The sequence below is a fragment of the Bos javanicus genome, chromosome 21 (assembly GCF_032452875.1).
Source record: "Bos javanicus breed banteng chromosome 21, ARS-OSU_banteng_1.0, whole genome shotgun sequence".
In the NCBI taxonomy this organism is placed as follows: domain Eukaryota; kingdom Metazoa; phylum Chordata; class Mammalia; order Artiodactyla; family Bovidae; genus Bos; species Bos javanicus.
The window spans coordinates 31,188,758-31,210,169 of record NC_083888.1 but is presented as its reverse complement, the minus strand read 5'-3'; the positions used below and the strand labels follow the sequence as shown (position 1 = coordinate 31,210,169).

General features: G+C 45.0%; 1 protein-coding gene across 5 annotated transcripts in view; it reads left to right on the top strand.

Annotated features, from left to right (window-relative positions):
• SCAPER (S-phase cyclin A associated protein in the ER) overlaps positions 1-21,412 on the top strand; it is a 423,555-nt gene that overhangs the window by 387,328 nt on the left and 14,815 nt on the right. For 4 of the 5 annotated variants that reach the window (XM_061394725.1, XM_061394723.1, XM_061394726.1 and 1 more), the window contains exon 29: positions 5,645-5,794. In XM_061394725.1, coding sequence (XP_061250709.1) covers positions 5,645-5,794 — 150 coding nt within the window. Of the gene's footprint in view, positions 1-4,695; positions 5,795-21,412 lie in introns of those variants that run through there. The other variant, XM_061394727.1, reaches the window with a different exon arrangement.

Genomic DNA, 21,412 nt, shown 5'->3' with positions numbered 1-21,412 from the left:
TGTCTTGATTTCTTTAGAAAAACCATTATCATCCTATAAACATTTAAATATTAAGGAAAGTAATGGTTTCTTATATAAGCAGAACCAAAATTAGATAAATTGTTCTGATTGATGACTTTCTACGGGTGATTTAACTGACTGGTGTCCAATGTAAAGTGCATGTGTAGTTAAATGTGCAAACCCCTATAAATTAAGTTTTTATAGCTAAAGAAAGAAAAATTGCTTTGTGCTGCAACACCAGACTGTCAGCTTAGAAACAGATTTTTTTTCATGTAGGAAATTTAATTTTCAAAAACACTGAACCTTTGGAACAGAGCAAGCCCCAAGGAGTAGACTTTCTCTTTCAGTTTATTAACTGTCAAGTGATTTCATTAAAAAAGGAACAAACTTGGCAGATGATGAACCCATAATTTAGATGAATTGCTTTGCTTAAAGGGAAAAAGGTTACAGAGATACAGACGTATGAAAAGTGTGGTCTTTGGCCATGGCAAAATGGAAGAAACACTTCTATTTTGTAGCTAGTGACAAATGTGTAATTCTTGTTCTCTTGACAGCTGGAAATTATGAGTCAATTGTACCACTGGATTCAGTATCTTTCAACTTTGTAGAGTTAGTTTACCCCTCCCAAGGAAGAGAACAGAAGTCTCTTCCTTGGGGTTAATGCTTTTCAGTTTTCAAAGCACTTAAACTAGCCTGAGGTGGTAACTACACAATATGTAAAGTTCCGAGCGGTTACAGCTGCACCTTTAACAAGAGCAAATGCCAGTCAGTGGCTCTGGCCTCTGGTATAAAACATAACATTTGTGTTTTATGAAGACTCAACCCCACTATGTTGTATCTGGAAACAGCTTGGAAATCAAGATATGCTCATTTTATGTCCTCAGAATATGGGGACCAACAGGCTACCCATGGGCTAGATCCAACTAGAGTGATTTCTTTTGTTACCAGGGATTGTGAAAAGCAAACAACAAATAAAAAGTATTCCTCAGTTTCTGGTTCTATGGGTCTTCTGACCAGGATTTATTTTGCTGCAGGGGGCTCCACTTCATACATGAGCATTTCCATTAAGTGGGCCATTCCATCAGTCACTCTGCGTGTCAGGGAGCCCCAGGTCCCTGCCCCACCCTCACACCTCCATGAGCTCACAGCCTGTCCAGCCTCACTCAAAAGGAGAACCACCCAACTCCTTCCAGCTCTGCTCCCTCGGGGCCTTTAGGCACAATGGCCAATAAGTGAGAAAAATGTAAAACCTATTTCTGGAACTCTTCATGCCAAACTAAGATAAAAACCAAGATTTCTCCTCTCCAGCTCCTTGCCTCATCAAGCCCAAAATATACCCCCTTCTTGAACCACGTTTGCTTCAACCTCAGGAAAGATACCAAAGTGACTCAGGAGTGTTCCAGCCATTCTTAGAGTGAAATGCCCACCTCCTGAGTGGAATGTCTTTTCTTGACTGGTACCCAACAGTTCTTTTGCTTCTTTCTCCTCTGTCCTTCCTGTTACTCTGTATTTCTCTTAATTCTTCCCTGCTGTATCTTCTTTTCTTGATCTCTTCCCTGACTCCCCTGTCTTCTTTTATTTTAGTCAATTTTGCCATCACAATTTCTCATTCTCTCCCCAGACACTGTTTCCAGGTTCCCTTTTCCCCTTAACCATGGGCTAGGAAAGCCTACAGGGGCCTTTCCTCTTGGCTGCCATCCTTTTGGTGCTCAGAGTCCAGCACGTGTTTTTCTCTTACTCTCATATGTCAGGATGTGCAGGGACCCGGATGCCTGGAATTGCTAGCCTCGGGGCCTTTAATACATCTACCAGTGATTACCTTATTGCACCAGTTACTTTTATCCATTTAAAAACAAACTTAGTGGGGTAAACAGCAACCATTTTATCATGATCATAGATTCTGTGGGTCTGCAGTTCCAGCAGGGCTTTTAACAGTGGGGGTGGCTCGTCACTACTCCACGATGTAGGGCTTCCGCTGAGGGGCTCGAATCCTGGGGTGGAGAGTGTGGAGAGAAGGAGCAGGTTGACTCAGATAGCTGGGAACTGAAATCAGCTGGAGGCTCCTTCACGCTCATATTTTATGCCCAGGAATCCTCAAAGACCGGGTTCACCGGGACTACTGGCCATAGACTCTACATATGGCTTCGCTACGTGACTTGGGCTTCTCAGAGCATCGTTGTGTCTGTGTTCTCAGTAGGAGTATCCTGAGAGGAAACTTCTGGAAAACATGTGCTCCCCAAGGACCAGACAGAAGCTGTATGGCTTTTTATGACCTGGCCTCTGAAGTGCTATAGTTATATATCAGCCATACTCTATTGGTTACAGCTTTCCAGATTCAAGAGAAGACATAGGTCCCTTCTCTCAAAGGGAGGACTGGCAAAGATTTATAGTTGTTTTCTTAACCAACCACTGTAGTCTGTTTAGCATGCTAAAGCAAAAACATCTTTCCACACAGACATTATTGATGTAGATAGACATCTGATCAAGTGTGCAGTGCTCAAGTAAATGTGGTACAAATATACAATATTTGCATTGTATGACCTTAGACAAGTCATGCTGCTAAGTCACTTCAGTCGTGTCCGACTCTGTGTGACCCCACAGACGGCAGCCCACCAGGCTTCCCCATCCCTGGGATTCTCCAGGCAAGAACACTGGAGTGGATTGCCATTTCCTTCTCCAATGCATGAAAGTGAAAAGTGAAAGTGAAGTCGCTCAGTGGTGTCTGACTCTAGCAACCCCATGGACTGCAGCCCACCAGGCTCCTCCGTCCATGGGATTTTCCAGGCAAAAGTACTGGAGTGGGGTGCCATTGCCTTCTCCGAGACAAGTCGTATGAGTCCTTAAACTTCAGTTTCTTATTTTTAAAATAGAGATTAAAAACACTTACCTCACAAGCCTAAGGATTAAATGAGACTACATAAAAGCACTGTGCTAGCTAGCTTGCTCCTTAGAAGGAAAGCTGTGACAAACCTAGACAGCATATTAATAAGCAGAGATGTCACTTTGCTGACAAAGATCCATATAGTCAAAGCTATGGTTTTTTCAGTAGTCATGTACGGATGTGAGTTGTTGTTCAGTTGCTCAGTTGTGTCCGACTCTGCAACCCCATGGACTACCAGCATGCCAGGCTTCCCTGTCCTTCATCATCTCCCAGAGTTTGCTCAAACTCATGTCCATTGAGTCAGTGATGCCATCCAAACATCTCATCCTCTGTCATCCCCTTCTACTCCCATCTTCAGTCTTTCCCAGCATCAGGATCTTTTCCTATGAGTCAGTTCTTCACATCAGGTGGCCAAAGTATTGGAGCTTCAGTTTCAGCATCAATCCTTCCAATGAAGATTCAGGGTTGATTTCTTTTAGGATTGACTGATTTGATCTCCTTGCAATCCAAGGGACTCTCAAGAGTCTTCTCCAACACCACAGTTAAAAAGCATCAATTCTTCAGTGCTCAGCCTTTTTTATGGTCCAGCTCTCACATCCATAAAGGACTACTGGCAAAACCGTAGCTTTGTCAACACAGACCTTTGTCAGCATAGTAATATGAGAGCTGAACCATGACAAAGGCTGAGCACCAAAGAATTGATGCTTCTGAACTGTGGTGTTGGAGAAGACTCTTTGAGAGTCCCTTGGATTGCAAGGAGATCAAACCAGTCAATCCTAAAGGAAATCAACCCTGAATATTCACTGGAAGGACTGATGCTGAAGCTCCAATACTTTGGACACCTGATGCAAAGAGCCAGTTCATCGGAAGAGACCCTGATACTGGGAAAGATTGAAGGCAAGAGAAGAAGGGGATGGCAGAGGATAAGATGGCTAGATAGCATCACCAACTCAATGGACATGAATTTGAGCAAATTCCAGGAGACAATAAAGGACAGAGGAGCCTGGCGTGCTGCAGCCCATGGGGTTGCAAAGAGTCGGACACGACCTAATGACCAAACAACAACAAAGCTAGCACATAGTAGGCCCTGTAGACTGACTCAGATTCCAAACGGGTGAAGAATTTACCCGACGTTGCATCTTGCAGGTGTTGAATCAGAAGGTTAAGTACTGAGTGCCGCATTCCCACTGTTCCTGTACCTTTCTTCAGAGCCATAAACCTACGTAATTGTTCTGTGTGACAACGTGTTGCATAGTGGTAACAAAAGGTTATCCATTAGAATATTTTCTTAACTGGTTCCATTTCATTGTATACTAATAAGGCTGTCAAAATATTTTTCTCCCTTCAGCAAAGACTTTTATTTCACTCTGAATTCATATTGGCACAGATGGCCTTGAGATCCCGGGTATTGTATATTGCATACTCTTTGACAGTTTTTACAATTGAAGGTGGTCTCAAGAAACAAATCAATGTACTGACTTGGCAATTAATTCTGGCTAAAAAGGAAATATGGTTTCCTTGAAAAATTGGTTTAATTTTTATATTCAAACTTGCATGCCCCTTGACCTGCTCTTATCAGTAAAGGTTAAACAGAGGGCACTGGGTCACAGCAAGCTGGACACAACTAATTAAATAAGGGCTGAGCTGAGAAGGTGTCACTCCTGATTTAAAGGATCGAGGCCCTCCTGAAGTCTCTTTGGGGCTTGAAAAACATTTTGTCTCAATGCAATGAAACTGAGGCAGAAGGCACTCTTAAAATTTAGCAGTAATTTCGTTTCAACAGCATTAATTAAAAAGACTGTGTTTCACAACAGGGTTAGACAGTGAATTCATTGAAACTTCCAAGCTGCAACAGATCTGACCTGGTTCAAGCCAGCCAAGACCTCCAATCAAGAGATGAGTTTAAAACGCTGCCATATCCCACAGGCCAGCAGTGGTGCTTCATTCCAGTGTGGGCTGCGAGTGTATTCTGTGGGCTTCGCCTCTCCCCTTTGCCCTCCTGTCGCTCTGTCTGTTTGACATGTTTATTAAATAGAAGCTTCAGGCTGCACAGACAGACTCAGGCTCTCCTCCCGCGTTGCCCACCACGGGCAGCCCCTTGCCTGTCTTGAGAAAGGATCCCAGAAGCCTCGTAACCAAGGGGGCTTCATTGTTTGTTTTTTTGGGGGGAGGTGTTTGTTGGGGATTTTTTACATTCTTTTGGGAGCTGGGGAGCTATTTGAATAACAACTAGTTGTTATTTATATCTATTTTGTTTTTGAACTTAAGTAAATAATTAGAATTGTATTTTAATCCCTGAATATGAGAAAATATTTTTCTCCTTCAAAAAAAAAAGTATTGGAAGTTAGCTAAATGGTAGATTTGCAGGTGAATTTTAATATCTTTAAATTTTTCCAAGTTTTCTACAGTGAGACTATTTGTGCAATGAAAAAAAAATACCTCATTAAAAATGGGATAAATACTCATGCTTTAGGTGAATAACATCTTGATCCACATAGTTACAGGCATCTGGTCTGCTACGCTCTATTTTCTTTTCTTTTTTTTTTCAGGGTAATAAGTGTTGCATTTAGTACGGTCACTTATTAGAGCAAGAATCCTTGAACTGAGCTGTTAAGCATTGTGCTTTCAAAATTTCATAGGCTTTCCTGGCAGCGTGGCACAAAGTGCACGGGGCCCAGGCTTGCTTTGTGGTTTGTGCAGAGCTCTGCTGCAGCTCTGGCTGTCCCTGGCTGCGGAGTTCTAACTGCTCCTTGTCTTTGTCAGTCTATCGTAGGGGCAGAGGGCTTGTCCCTTGCGTTCCGGCACATCGCCAGCTCCCTGCTGGGCCACTGCAGCCTCGTCTCCTGTGAAAGCCTCCTTCATGAGGTCATCGTCTGTGTGGGCTACTTCACTGTCAGCCACCCAGATAACCAGGTAAGGGGCCCAGGAGCGTTCCTCAGACTTCCCCAGCCCTGAGAGTGTGAGGTATTGGAGTGAGAAAAGGCAGGCGAGCCTGCTGGAACCCATCTGTTCTGTGTGAGGCCCTTGAGGTAGGCTCCAGGGATATGTCTCTGGCTTCTCCTCTCTAGAAAGACAGGATCAGCCCTAGATCAGCACGAGGACCTCCTCTTAGAGCTATAAAAATAAAATATTTTTCATCAAATATTCTTGTTAAGCCACAGAGAAGTGTCTCCTCCCTTACCATGTAGATTCTGATGCTTTATTCATTTTGTTTGTTTGTTTGGATGAAATAGATAACATCTTTCAACTTGCATCACTTTGCAAATAGCATCAGAGTCTGTTGCTTTATGAAACTGCTCTTGGTCTTTGGCTTCTGCCGAGGTGCTTAACAGGGTGCCAGATGGTGTTGGAGGGGAGCCTGAGAAGACAGGGCTTGGGCCTTACCCCCTTGAATCATCCAGAATCCTTTTGCTTTTAACTGTTTTATTTGGTTTCTGAGCAAGATTTCATTTGTAAATAGGGTTCTGTTGCCTTAAAATGTTGGGAAACCTGTTTTACAGATTTTATTTTAAAAATAACAATAATAAAATACTTTATTTCTCCTTATTTTAAAAAACAGAGTTATGGCATAACGTATCAGATTATAATTCCTGAAAACCTAATTTATCTAAAGCCTCCTACTCAGCAACTCTAATTGTGTGGATTATATCTGAGAAAAAGGCCAGCAAACAACCCTCACTCCAAGTTTCCTAATTTTTTATTTTAGGCAACTCTGTAATAAATGTGCTTACTAGGTTTATTAGCCTGCAATAATCTAGACCTGGAGAAGGCAATGGCACCCCACTCCAGTACTCTTGCCTGGAAAATCCCATGGATGGAGGAGCCTGGTAGGCTGCAGTCCGTGAGGTCGCTAGGAGTCAGACATGAGTGAGCGACTTCACTTTCACTTTTCATTTTCATGCATTGGAGAAGGAAATAGCAACCCACTCCAATGTTCTTGCCTGGAGAATCCCAGGGACGGCGGAGCCTGGTGGGCTGCCATCTATGGGGTCGCACAGAGTCGGACATGACTGAATCGACTTAGCAGCAGCAGCAGTAATCTAGATCAGGGCAGGAGAAGGACAGGAGATAGTTGTAGTGCCAGGGCCAAATACAAGGTGACAACCTACACACTAAGCGTTAATGAAACTGCCTATGTGATAAGGAGAAAGAAGTTAGAAGAAATAAGACAAGCCCAAGGACTTAGCAGGTGTAGCCATTGGGGTTTACAGGGACACTAACCCAGTGTTTTATTTCCCCAGATGACTGTTGATGCCCCCAGTGCTGGCCCTGGGTGAGCATGGAGGCAAAATGTGTGCTGCATACCTTCCCTCTAAGAAGGTTAAAAAATATGCAGTCCATCCCTGAAAGATTTCCATGATTAAAATACAGGAAATGCGGACCCTTGCCAGAATAAGTGTCATACATAGAAAAATTCCTCTTTTAAAGACCTCGTTGCCTGGAGGGCAGACCTTTCTCCTCTCCCACCATGGGAGCACTCACACAGCACTCTCCCCAGCCAGCACCTCTGGACAGATGCTATGCCCTTCCCGCAGGCCAGGCCCCACAGGTTCACAAGTCTCTCTCTCACAAGCTACTCAAGGAGGAACATCTCCTGTTAGGTTATCTTTTCTTCATGTGTATACATTTGACCTACTAAACTGCATTCTGTTTCCCTTCAAAAGTTTGTCTTTTGGTTACAAAAGTGTCCCTTCAGTTCAGTTCAGTTCAGTCACTCAGTCGTCTCTGACTTTTTGCAACCCCAAGAATTGCAGCACGCCAGGCCTCCCTGTCCATCACCAACTCCCGGAGTTCACTCAAACTCATGTCCATCGAGTCGGTGATGCCATCCAGCCATCTGTCATCCCCTTCTCCTCCTGCCCCCAATCCCTCCCAGCATCAGGGTCTTTTCCAATGAGTCAACTCTTCGCATGAGGTGGCCCAAGTATTGGAGTTTCAGCTTTAGCATCAGTCCTTCCAATGAACACCCAGGACTGATCTCCTTTAGGATGGACTGGTTGGATCTCCTTGCAGTCCAAGGGACTCTCAAGAGTCTTCTCCAACACCACAGTTCAAAAGCATCAATTCTTCAGTGCTCAGCTTTCTTTATAGTCCAACTCTCACATCCATACATGACCACAGGAAAAACCATAGCCTTGACTAGACAGACCTTTGTTGGCAAAGTAATATCTCTGCTGTTCAATATGCTGTCTAGGTTGGTCATTTACTCATCATGAAAAAGATAAGCAAGGGTAAAGAAGGAAGCAGAGTCCCAGTCATTCCTGATCTCACTGTTGAGACAGCCACTGTTACCGTTTTGGCAGGTTCCTTGCAGTCTCTTTTCTGTGAACATTTTGCTGTTAATATTGTTGAGATATAATTGACATATAACATTGTATTGGTTTTAAGTGTGTACAGTGTGAAGACTTGATCATGGTTGTGTTGCAAAATGATTAGCACAATAAATTTAGTTAACAGTCATCACCTCACATAGTTCATTTTTTTGTGTGATGAGAACATTTAGATGTACTCTCTGCAACTTTCACATATGCAATACGGTGTTGTTAACTCTAGTCACCATGCTGTACATTACGTCCCCAGAGCTTACTTACCTTATAACTGGGATTTTGTGCCTTTTGACACCTTCACTCATTTCACCCACATTCTGTCCCCCTATGAACATTTCTACCTAGCTGAGGTCACATTGTATATACAGTCCTAGCCTGCTTTATACACTTCACATTATATCAGAAGCCTTCTTTGTGAGCATCACTTTTAATGGCTCCATGACTTTATCTTATGTAGCCAGCCTGTGGTCTACCTAACAGTTTCCTGCTCTATACCTAAGTCATTTACTATTTATCATGACACTGTCTCCTGCCTTGTAAAGAGGTGAGTAATTTGTGTGTGTGATGATGTTTTACTGTACAGTTCTACAGCAAAAGGTTTAGTTCCTTCAGTGCACTCATGTTTAGGGATGGTTTGAAACTCTCTGCTTAAATCAACTGTGTTGTGATGAATTTACTGAACTGTGTGGGGTTTCAGAGACTCTTTCTGCTCTCCTCCCCGGCAGGTAAAACACATCTCTAAGTGTCTCTGGGCTCACCAGAGTCAGTGAGGAGTGGGGTCGGGGAACTGGTGTTTGGAAATGGCATGCTAAAACTGACATGGACCTGATGGCAAAGTAGTGCCTGGGCCTGCTGGAACAAGAGAAAAGCAGATTCAGTGGGCAGAGAGAGCAGCAAGCGGTGCAAGGAGGAGACAGAGACCCTGTGGCTTCTCAGTCAGGGAAGAAGATGCTCTGGGGTTTAGAGATAATTGTGGAGAGCTAAGTTCACTATGAGTAAGAAGTTAGAAAAGTTAAAAAAAAAAAAAAAAAAGGCCAGACCTCCTTTCCCAACACCTTGCCTCCCAGAAAGATTGAATCTTACCTGGACATCCACTTCTGATTTGATGGAAGGTCAGAGAAGTCAGTTCAGTCCTAATGCAATTGCTAAAACAGTAAAGTATCTGCCTACGATGCAGGAGATCTGGGTTCGATCCCTGAGTTGGGAAGATCCCCTGGAGAAGGGAATGGCAACCCAGTCCAGTACTTTTGCTTGGAGAATCCCGTGGACAAAAGAGCCTGGCGGTCTACGGTCCATGAGGTCGAAAAGAGTCAGACAGGACTGAGAGACTAACACTAGGTATCAGCTAGAGAAGAAATCAGAAATTGCTAGAAATGATAGTAATTGCCAGCCACTGAGACACTGAACCTTAAGGAGATGCTGTTTCTAAGCATAACCTCTTACATTCATAGAATGCTTTGTTGTTCAGTCGCTCGGTCGCGTCTGACTCTCTGCAACCCTGTGGACTGCAGCACACCAGGCTTCCCTGTCCTTCAGCATCTCCCGGAGCTGACTCAGACTCATGTCCGTCGAGTTGGTGATGCCATCCAAGAATTCTTTCTACTACCCCTCATATCTGTTGTCTCTTGGACCTTCCTCATTAGCATTTCACTGAGGCTGTAAGCAGAAAAATTATTCCTACCTCACAGACAGGTGAGGTATTGGGATTCAGCAAGGTGAAATAAGCCCCCTGAAATGACATAAAGAATTGGAGAAACTGAGGCTCAGAGAAGGAACAGGAATTGCCCAGCAAGAATTCACAGAATCCAGTCTCCTGGTGGGCAGTCCTGATGCCCTTTCTGCCTCACTTCTGTTATTATGAAAGTGAATTTATTTAACCTCATGCCACTTTCTTTAAATCTGAGAAATTTCAGAGGAGAAATTATGATGCTCAACTGATTTAATGTTTCCTTATCATCAGGCAGAAATCATGTTAATTTGCAGGCCTGTTTGTCCACAGAGGATCTTTTATTCCTTCCAGGGAAACAGCTTGTGTCTTTATAAGACAGGAGACCCTGAACTCCTGCTGCAACTGAAGGCTGTTTTATTAGGTAAACTGTTGTGCATAAAGGATTGGCACTTTTTATTTGCCACCATTTAGTCTATTAACTGGAAGGACTGAGCCCCATGATACCAAGGATGACTTTAGAAGAGAAACCTGGATAATAAAAGCAATGCCCCATCCTTGATAGAACCAATCATCTGTTTCCTGTAGGGTTGCAGTTTCTAATTAAAAAAATTTTAATCAAAAGCTTCCTTGTATTTTATAGTACTTTCATGACTCTAAGTTCCTTCCCATTTAATTATTATAATGAACGTAATTAGTATGTGCTGTCAGGCCTTCACTTTATTTACATTTTATATTGGATAATTAAATGTGGTCTGATAATTAAATTAACTCAAATGACAGATGATTTGACCGCCTGCATATTACTGTATTGGGAATAAGCACCTTTGCATATTCATTTTAGTTAGTGACTGACTTTTTCATCTGGTAAGACCCCATAGATTCCCGCTATCAGAGCTGGAATCTCCTGTGATAGTTGAAAGGAGGAAGGATCCCATTGGCCCACCCTCCCCCATCAGCTTCTCTGAAGGGAGTCAGGCAGACTGTGTCATCATCTGCTCGGCCGTTGATTGTGGGGGGCAGAGGAGGGGGTGGTGGTCAGAACTGGCCAGTCAGCTGGACAGTGAGGCTTGTGAAACTAGATTCTGCCTAAGCTGTGTGACACGAAGTTTCCAAGTCTTTTGTTGCTTCATGACTTAGTAAGAAAATCGAAAGGTAATCGACTAGAGGTTCCTAAAATGTTGTGCTCACCTCAGACATTTCCCTGCAAACAAAAACAGGGGCAGTCTCCCAGTTGCATACCACCTGCCCGTGAGGGACGCAGAGTTGTGTTTTAAGAGTGGCAGTTTCCCAGAGCTCCATTTTAGCTTTTGGAACTTTCAGAGGTGCCCTAATTCCTGTGCAAACATTCTTGCTTTGCTCCTTGTTTTTCTCAAAGGCAGATGGTCCTAGGTCACACCCATTTGGTAAACTCCTCCAGCCTCATCCAGGTCTAAGAGTAGAGTGTGCTATGGTGGGTTCAGAGTGAAAACTCCAGCCTTCAAGGCCTTTCTGTTCTTCCAGTGTTGGCAGCTTATTCTTGAGCTGTCACACACACGTTCAGCTTTCTCTATTTTCTTTGTGTGACAGATACAGTTCCCTTTCACAAAATAATAATGTATCATGCCTAACGAAGAGCCTAAGAACTTCAACAATATAACTATCTTGGAATTACTCTCAGTATTTACAGCAACAAAGGAAGCTATGGGGTTTGTTCCCAAAAGTAGAACAAATAAACTTCCTAATTAAAAATAACTTCTGCCTAAAGATTTATTTCTCTGCATATAAGTTAGCATATTAAAAAGCAGAGACAATACTTTGCCAGCAAAGGTCCATCTAGTCAAGGCTATGGTTTTTCCAGTGGTCATGTATGGATGTGAGAGTTGGACTGTGAAGAAAGCTGAGCACCAAAGAACTGATGCTTTTGAACTGTGGTGTTGGAGAAAACTCTTGAGAGTCCCTTGGACTGCAAGGAGATCCAACCAGTCCATCCTAAAGGAGATCAGTCCTGGGTGTTCATTGGAAGGACTGATGCTGAAGCTGAAACTCCAATCCTTTGGCTACCTCATGCGAAGAGTTGACTCATTGGAAAAGACCCTGATGCTGGGAGGGATTGGGGGCAGGAGGAGAAGGGGACAACAGAGGATGAGATGGCTGGATGGCATCACTGACTTGATGCACGTAAGTTTGGGTAAACTCCAGGAGTTGATGATGGACAGGGAGGCCCGGCGTGCTGCGATTCATGGGGTCGGAAAGAGTCAGACTGGACTGAGTGACTGGACTGAACTGAACTGAAAGATTTATTTGGAGGCTTCCGGTGAGTGACCTGGCTGGTGTTAGAATGGAGAAATTTGCCAGTTAGCGATTTTGGCCGCTTGTCGGAAAAGTCACCAACATCACAGAATCCAAACAAAAGATATCTTTACGCCCCTCATCTCTTTGGTGTCCCCATCTTGCTTTTCCCATACAAGGGTAGTTTGAAGTACCTCCTACTCATAGTAAGTACCTTTTTACTCCAAGACCACCTGAAAGGTTTGCAAGGAAATCCCTCCTTGGCTGAGTGGCTGCGTTGCTAGGGAATTAACTGGAGTAATGGGCAGCCTCCCCAAGGAAACCTTCTCTGAGTCCTCAGTGGACACCATCACCACTCAAGGCTGACACTGACCAGGTATAGCACTGTTCAGCGTTCAGTGAAAGGGATGTTTTCCCCACCCCCTCTGTACAGAATCTTGCCCTGATTCGTGGCTCACTGTACTCCCACCAATCCCCCTGCCTGTGATTGACACAGCAGTAGTTCAGATGGCACCTGATTAGATTCCCATCTTGAGTCAGTCTGCACTTCAGATTTTGAACTTGATCTCTGATGGCAGTAAACGTCAGATGTCACAGAGGATGAGAGCACAGGCTCTGGAGACAGCCGGCTTTGAAATCATTTAGTCTGTTCTTTCCTAGCACTGTGACCTTGGTTTGGTCAAGTTACTAAATTGTGAGCCTCAGTTTCCTCATCTGTGAAATGGAGGGCATAATACCAGTACTGCCCGTGTTGCTGAGTGAATTAAATGAGACAACACAGGCCCAGACTCTTAGTGAACGCTCAAGAAAGGCAGACCCTGCCGTCCCAGCGGCCCTGTTATCATCAGCTTTATGGCACTAAATAATACAGCTGGGTCAGCAGTAGGCTGAATTCATAATTCTGGCATGGTAAACTGAAAAGAACATGGTTGTGCAGATAATGGTGACTGAGCCATGAAATTAACAGACAGTTACTCCTTGGAAGAAAAGCTCTGACAAACCCAGACAGTGTATTAAAAAGCAGAGACATCACTTTGCTGACAAAGATCCGTATAGTCAAACCTGTGGTTTTTCTAGTAGTCATGTACGGATGTGAGAGTTGGACCATAAAGAAGGCTGAGCACTGAAGAATTGATGCTTTCAAATTGTGCTGGAGAAGACTCTTGAGAGTCCCTTGGACAGCAAGGAGATCAAACCAGTCAATCCTAAAGAAAAGCAACCCTGAATATTCATTGGAAGGACTGATGCTGAAGCCGAAGCTCCAATACTTTGGCCCCCTGATGCAAAGAGCCAACTCACTGGGAAAGACCCTGATGCTGGGAAAGATTGAAGGCAGGAGGAGAAAGGGGTGACAGAGGATGAGATGGTTGGATGGCATCATCTCAGTGGATATGAGTTTGAGCAAACTCCAGGAGTTGGTGAAGGACAGGGAATGGCATGCTGCAGTGCATGAGATCTCAAAGAGCTGATATGACTTAGTAACTGAACCAGAGAAGGCAATGGCACCCCACTCCAGCACTCTTGCCTGGAGAATCCCATGGACGGGGGAGCCTGGTAGGCTACAGTCCGTGAGGTTGCTAAGAGTCGGACATGACTGAGCGACTTCACTTTCACTTTTCACTTTCATGCATTGGAGAAGGAAATGGCAACCCACTCCAGTGTTCTTGCCTGGAGAATCCCAGGAATGGAGGAGCCTGGTGGGCTGCCGTCTATGGGGTTGCACAGAGTCGGACACGACTGAAGCAACTTGGCAGCAGCAGCAGCAGCAACTGAACAACAGAAACAAACTATCCTTTCACCTGTCTTCTCAGTTTCTCAGTTTGGGGGAACTCAGGTTCAGAACACTCCAGTGAAATAACTGTCTGAAATCTAACATTGAAGCTTTGAAACTGAAACCTCACCATAGTTTCCTCTCCACTGCACTATAAAGGCTGGCAGCCCACTAACAGTGTCTGAGGCGAAGAGCATAAGGAGGGACATTGTGAGGGCTTGGTTTAGCCACACAGTGACATGAAGTTAATCCTCTGAGATCCGTCCCAAGACTGGACAGAGCAGCAGAAAACGCACACACGACCGTCAGCACCCCAGTCCCAGGGACCCAAACCAGGTCCTGTGAGCAAGGGCCGAGGCTGAACACCGCCGCCGGGCGTGGGCGGTGTGTCCAGTCGTCAGTCATCCTTGGCTCACTTGGAAGTCTTCTACTGGGTGTGGAAAATGAGGCCAGAAGGAATGTTTTGTCACAGTGTAACTAATGACCAGTCATAAAACTAACTTTTTCTGGGCCTGCCTTGGTGTTCAGACTTAAAGGGTGCCTTTTTAAATCACTGAGATAGACTGTAAACACTTCTGTAATCACAGAGAAAACACTTCTTCTGACGTAGGAGATCTTAAAGCCCAACATCATACAACAAACACTGGAACAGCAGTCAGGAGGTAAGGGCTTCTCCTAACTATGCGGCTGTGTGACCCTGAGCAAGTCACTGCCCTTCTCTGGACTTCACTTTCCTGTCTGTCAAAAGAGTTAGGCTGGGTGCTCCCAAGGGCCCTTCCAGCTCTGACAGAAGACAAATGTGTAAGTCTATGATGAAGTGAGAAGTTATGTCCAGGCCAATATAGGTGCTTGAATTCAATAATTTTCATTTCTAAATGTAGTCATCACAAATGTTCTAGCAGCCACACTGGTCTCCTTGCTGTTCTGCAAACACACCTCTCAAAACTTTGTTCTTATTGCTTTCTACCTGGGAATCTTTTCCCCCAGAAATCAGCATGGTCTGGGGAGTGGCGGGGGCGGGAGCGGGAGGTGACTTTCAAAGGCTTTTTTCTCAGTTACCATGTTATCAGAGTGGCCTTTCCTGACCGTATGACCTAAAATCAGCCCCATTGCACCTTTACCTAGCTGTATTTTTATTCATATACTTATTGCCCACCCTGACATTTATTTTGTCTGTCTCCCCTCTCCCACCCCATGCTACTAAGGTGTTAGTATGTCAAGAACAGAGTCTTTGTCTGCAGTGCCTACAGGAGTGTCTGGCACATAGTAATTACTTAATATTTGTTAAATGAATTATTGGATGTTGAGATAATCTATCTCTTCTAGACATTATACTGCAGAAAAGGTTAAAATGGCCCCAGATTTTAAAGAATACAGCACTTCTGTTTTAGTGACCAAACCTCCTAAACTGACTTTTAGCTAAAACTTTAAGAGCCATTTCTTTGGCATGGTAAGTTATATTTGAATTTATTCTAAGAGAAACTTCTTAGTTTTGTTTTTGCTGGAGCCAGTAGTTCTGAGATACAAAGGAAACTAGTGTGTTTAAGGTTTGGCAAATCCTGTGTTTGAGAAAACAGCAGTGTGTGAGAGAAAACTTTGGAGGCAGACTTAAGTCCATGTCCTAGCCCCGCCCCGCACTTGAGTGATAAACTTGGGCAGGTTATCCTGAGTGTCACTTCCCCCAGGCTATAACATAGAGCCAAGAAATTGTAATGATTAAATGTCATCCTCAAAACTGCCCTGATGGTCCAGTGGCTAAGACTCCAGGCTCCCAATGCAGGGGCCCCAGGTTCAATGCCTGCTTTGGGGACTAGACCCCACAGGCCGCAACTAAGAGTTGGCATGCCACAACTAAAGATGCCATGAAGATCCCGCATGCCACATGCTGCACCTGAGACCCAGCACAGCCAAATAAATTATTTTTTTTTTAATTTTATTTTATTTTTAAACTTTACAATACTGTATTGGTTTTGCCATATATCGAAATGAATCCTCCACAGGCATACATGTGTTCCCCATCCTGAACCCTCCTCCTTCCTCCCTCCCCGTACCATCCCTCTGGGTCATCCCAGTGCACCAGCCCCAAGCATCCAGTATCGTGCATTGAACCTGGACTGGCGACTCATTTCATATATGATATTATACATATTTCAATGCCATTCTCCCAAATCATCCCACCCTCTCCCTCTCCCACAGAGTCCAAAAGACTGTTCTATACATCAGTGTCTCTTTTGCTGTCTCGTACACAGGGTTATTGTTACCATCTTTCTAAATTCCATATATATGTGTTAGTGTACTGTATTGGTGTTTTTCTTTCTGGCTTACTTCACTCTGTATAATAGGCTCCAGTTTCATCCACCTCATTAGAACTGATTCAAATGTATTCTTTTTGATGGCTGAGTAATACTCCATTGTGTATACGTACCACAGCTTTCTTATCCATTCATCTGCTGATCTAGGTTGCTTCCATGTCCTGGCTATTATAAACAGTGCTGCAATGAACATTGGGGTACATGTGTCTCTTTCCCTTCTGGTTTCCTCAGTGTGTATACCCAGCAGTGGGATTGCTGGATCATAAGGCAGTTCTATTTCCAGTTTTTTAAGGAATCTCCACACTGTTCTCCGAAATACAAATCAAAACCACTATGAGGTACCATTTCACGCCAGTCAGAATGGCTGCGATCCAAAAGTCTACAAGTAATAAATGCTGGAGAGGGTGTGGAGAAAAGGGAACCCTCTTACACTGTTGGTGGGAATGCAAACTAGTACAGCCACTATGGAGAACAGTGTGGAGATTCCTTAAAAAACTGCAAATGAATTATTTTTTAAATGTCATCTTTATTATGCAGAGCCCAGGTTTACTTGACTCTCAGCCATAAGAGGGGGTGTCTCGGATATTTGCTTGTCGAGTCGGTGGCATTGTCACAGAAAGTCTCTTTCATACGTGTGTCCCACTCGGAAAGCATACGCTGTTGGAAAAACTACACTTAAAGACCCCAAATCACCGTGTCATTCACTTTAATAACAAGCTTCAGTGGGCAGGGGGCGGTGGGCAGGGGGGGGTAAAATATTTTTCTCAAGTTTCTTCATGTGTGTGTAGTTCCTTTGGGATCACACACCTTAGGTCTGCATAACTCGTCAAAGAACCTAGTGTGTAGGAGTTCTGTCATGGTAGCCATGAGCTGGTCTCTGCTGCAAGGCCCGGGCAGTATGTTTTTGTAGCGTGAGGAGAGGATTGTGGGCTCTGGAGCCAGATGACCTACGTTCTGGTCACAACTGTACACCTTACTAGCTCTGTGATCCTGGTCAAAACCCTTACCTTCCTGGTGCCAGTTTCCTTAAATCAGGATAACACTGATAACACCTCATAGGGTTGTTGTGCAGATTAAATTAGGTCATGAGCATAGTGTAAAATTAGTACATTCCCTGGGCCTGAACAAAGGTTAATTGTGATATGATTGAAATGTCTGCCTTCCACATTCCCTGCTCTTAATGGGGAGATCCTTGGAGCATCCACTCGGTCAGCTCTGACACTTGATACCACCTTAGATAGGCCATCTCTGCTGTCAGAGCCTTTGTCCCCGTCTGTTGAGAAAACTGACGAGAACTCTCTGTCTTCGTGGACCCAAAGGATGCAGAAGCATGAGGAGGTCCTCCCGTAGGGGTCTCTGGGCCGCCACTCGACGCACTGCCCCAGCACAGCTGCCAAGGGAGGTCTGGGCGGGTCAGTCTGGCCCTGTCCAGCTGCCAGCTCCCCCGCCCAAGGGGCATGCATAGTTCAGCCGGACATACCTGACAGGTAATAAACATAACGCTTGTCTGGAAGGCAGTGGAGGAGAATCTCTGCTCACCATTTGGGGCTGCAGAAATAGGAGGAAGAGAGACCTCACACCCAAATAACTCTCCTCTATATGGGCAACTGCTAAACTGAAAACACACCACAGAAATAACTCAGAGGTGCACTGAGATGGTGTTAGGAAAAGAAACTAGAAAATGCCTCACATGAATCAATGTGAGCATTTAATGGACCTTAATTGGAACCTTATCCTACTGTACTTAGAGCAGAGAGATGAAAGCAAAAGAAATCTGAGAGACCATTTATTTCACTTGAGAAAGCAGTAAACTAAAACTACAAAAAGATTTGACTACTATTATATTTTTTATGATTAAATAAAATTGTCATAGACTGGTGCTGGCGAGCCCATAAGTGCGCCGTGGAATGCATCCATGCTCTTTGGCTGCTGTTGGGATGTGACCAGAAAATCTATCAGGCTGTGCTCTGCATTTATTAACTCTGCTATTCTCACACCACCCAAAGGCTCTGTGGTGAGGAAGGCTTGACCTGAGTTCCAAATCAAAATAGTTGAGAATATGAGGATAGTGTATTTTGTGTGAAGACTTTCATTCATTCTTAAAAAAATATAAGCTATTTTCACCATATTTAGATGTAGTGTCTGTGCAGGTATAATCACCAAAAGGTGCTCATGTGTGTGAAACCTTGTAGCACAGGATTATATTATTTCTCCAAGTTCACAGGCCTTCAGAGATCATCTAGTCCAGCTCCCGTCATTGCCAGACAAGAGAAGGGCTTGCTCAAGTCCCTGGAGCCAGTCCTCCTGACACAAGATCTAGGACTTTTTGTGACCAGTCTTCTGCCTCCTCTCCCCACCCCCTACCTTGTGGTAGGTGGGACATAGATACTTCAAGTAAAAAAAAAAAAAAAATCCAAAATAAAGAGGCCCCTCAAATGTATGACAATATAGTGGGTCTGTGTCATTTCCAAGGTCTGTGCTCTTTAGACAAAGCTCTTTCTCAAACATAAATTAAAATGAAAAGAGCACTTACGAGTATAGTCCCTGACAAATTATAGAATCCATGACTTTTAGGGTTAGCCAAGTGTTTAAGAGAATCTAGGCCAACCTTCTTGTGCTGCAAGATGTGTTCAAAGGGGATTTAGAACATGCTTCATTTAAAAGGTAACTCTTCTCACAAAATAGACAACATGAAAGAAGGGAAAAGAAGTTCTAACATGGAACAGAGGCTGGAGGTGACTTATTCGTGGGGAAATGCCAGTATCATGAGCTTTGTGTCCACATGAGCATTCATCATTCATTCCTTCGCTCAGTGATCAGCTTTTACTGAATGTCCGCTCCATCTCAAACCAAGTGCTGGAGGATGCAGAAACGAATAGAGCCCCGATCTTGTCTTTCTGGAGCCCAGAGCCTAGGAGCCGTGCTGTCAGTGCTGAGACTCATTCCTTCCTTCCACAGACATTTCACAAGCGCCTGCGATGGTCCAGCTACTGTTCTAGCCACCCAGAAGACCGAGAGAAACAAAATAGACTAAGTCCCTGCTCTCAGGTTGCTGACACTCTGGGAGGAAAGGGAGAGACGATCAATAAGCAAACCTGGATGGGTGCTTGAGCTTTGTTTAGAGATATTTCACAGTGGAGGTGGTGCTTGAGCTGCTATCTGGAGGTGGAATAGTTACTTACCAGGTAGCAAGGTAGGAAAGACATTCTGGGCCTAGGAAAGACCATGAGCAAAGGTGTGTGTGTGCGCTTAGTCACTCAGTCATGGCCAGCCCTTTGTGACCCCAGGGACTGTAGCCTACCAGACTCTCCTCTCCGAGGGATTCTCCAGGCAAGACTACTGGAGTGGAATGCCATTCCCTTCTCCAGGGGATCTTACTGAGATCTAAAATGGCCTGGCAGGTTTAGGGAACGACAAGCTGTTCCTTCTATCTGTAGCTTAGGAGGTAGTGGAGAGAATATGAGTTAAGGGTGAAGAAGCTGGCTGGGCCGAAGTCATGAAGAAACCTGCATGCAACTGGTAGGTAGGTCTTAGGGATTTATTCTCTCAGACATGATGAGGTGCCCCTAATGTTACTAGCAGGGGGAGGAGATGTTCAAGCTGTGTCTGAAAGTCCACTCAGGATGTAGAGAGTGGGGAGACAGGCCCCAGGACTTCTGCAGTGGAGCCCCAGGATGGGAGCTGGTGTCCCTGGTTATGTAGCATTGTTCCTCCCCACAGGAGCAGGGTGGTGTCTGAGGGGGGCACCTGCCCAGGAGCCTTCTTTGCACCCCTCTGCCAGCAGTACTCAGCAAGCAGCCTGTCACCCATAGGAAGCAGGGGACACACGTCAGGGGCCTTGTCACCCAGGTTCCCTGGAGGGACACTGAAGGACAGCCACTCCCCCTCGCTGCATGAGGAAAGCCCTCATTTCTGTAGGATAACCTGGTTTCCAAAGCCTCTGCGAGGCCCAACCCCCAGATACTGGCTTTAACCTCTCCTCCTGCCCCTGACTGCTTCCCTGCCTCCTTCCCTCCTTCCCTCTCTCTCCTTCCTCCTCGACCCTCGGCTGGTGCTAGACAGCAGTGAATCCCTGGGACCACCAGGAAGAAGGCTAGTGCTCCAAGGGCCTGCCTCCCACACAGTCTGCCAAGATCTCTGCACTTAATCTCAGCCTCGAAATCTATCTTAGAGCAGAAGCAAGTCTGGGGAGAGAGGAACGTGTTTGCAGTGCTAGCCAAGGGAATCTTTGTGTTTCTCTGCCCCAAATTCAGTTTGATTATGTATGTGGACAGACTCTTCAAATTTTTCTCATGTGATATTTAAATAAGGCCATTTCAGTGCCCAGCCTACTCTACCCCCAAGGCATCAGATCAGAGAAACAAGGTGTGTGGGTGGGAGTGTTTGGGACATACCTTTTCCTTTATATGATTCATAGAGGTCACTGGCCTCAAGGCCCCTCCTATCATATCTTTCCTCTCCTGGGCTTGGGCGTCAGGTGTGATGGGACTTGTCAAAGAGCACTGTGGACAGAGAGGCTTGGCCTCTGCCCCGGCCTGGCCACGAGGACTGTTGCCCCCTGTGCTCCAGCATTGTAGCAGGACCAGTTTCACAGGGAGGAATGCAACAGCTACTTTGTTTCTGCTCTGCTAGAAAAATATTCTTTGTTCCAATGATTTACAGACCCTCTCGGCTGTCTCTTATAATGAATTTAGATGTCTAGACACCTATTTTTTGCCCCTTTGTTGAGGACATCTTGTCTCTGACAAGAAAAGGGAAAAAGCAAAACAAGAATTCCTAGGCATAAAGAATTCTCCTTGGTGAGATTTAACCATTTGTGTCCATTTCTGTCTGATCTCGTACTCCATTCACGCTGCCGGCCTGGCTGATGGAGGTGGCTTGGCCTTGGGCTTGACAGACCAGCTCTTGCTGTCCTTACCCATGCCCCACCTGCCCCTGCTCTCCAGACGGTTGTGCCAAGAGGCTGTTGGAGTCGATGGGGTGCTGCCTGAAGTACTCAGTCAGCTGTTCTTGTAAGTCCAAAGATAGCGGCTCTGAGGACCTTGAAAGCCCTGGGAAGAGTAGGCCCAGGGCGCTGGTGTGGCAGTGGGTGTAGACAGGCCCCTGGAGTCAGGTTTCGACACCAAAGCTCAGTCCTCGTTCGTTCATTCCCCAGCTGGTCATGGAGCACCTGTGATTTGTCAG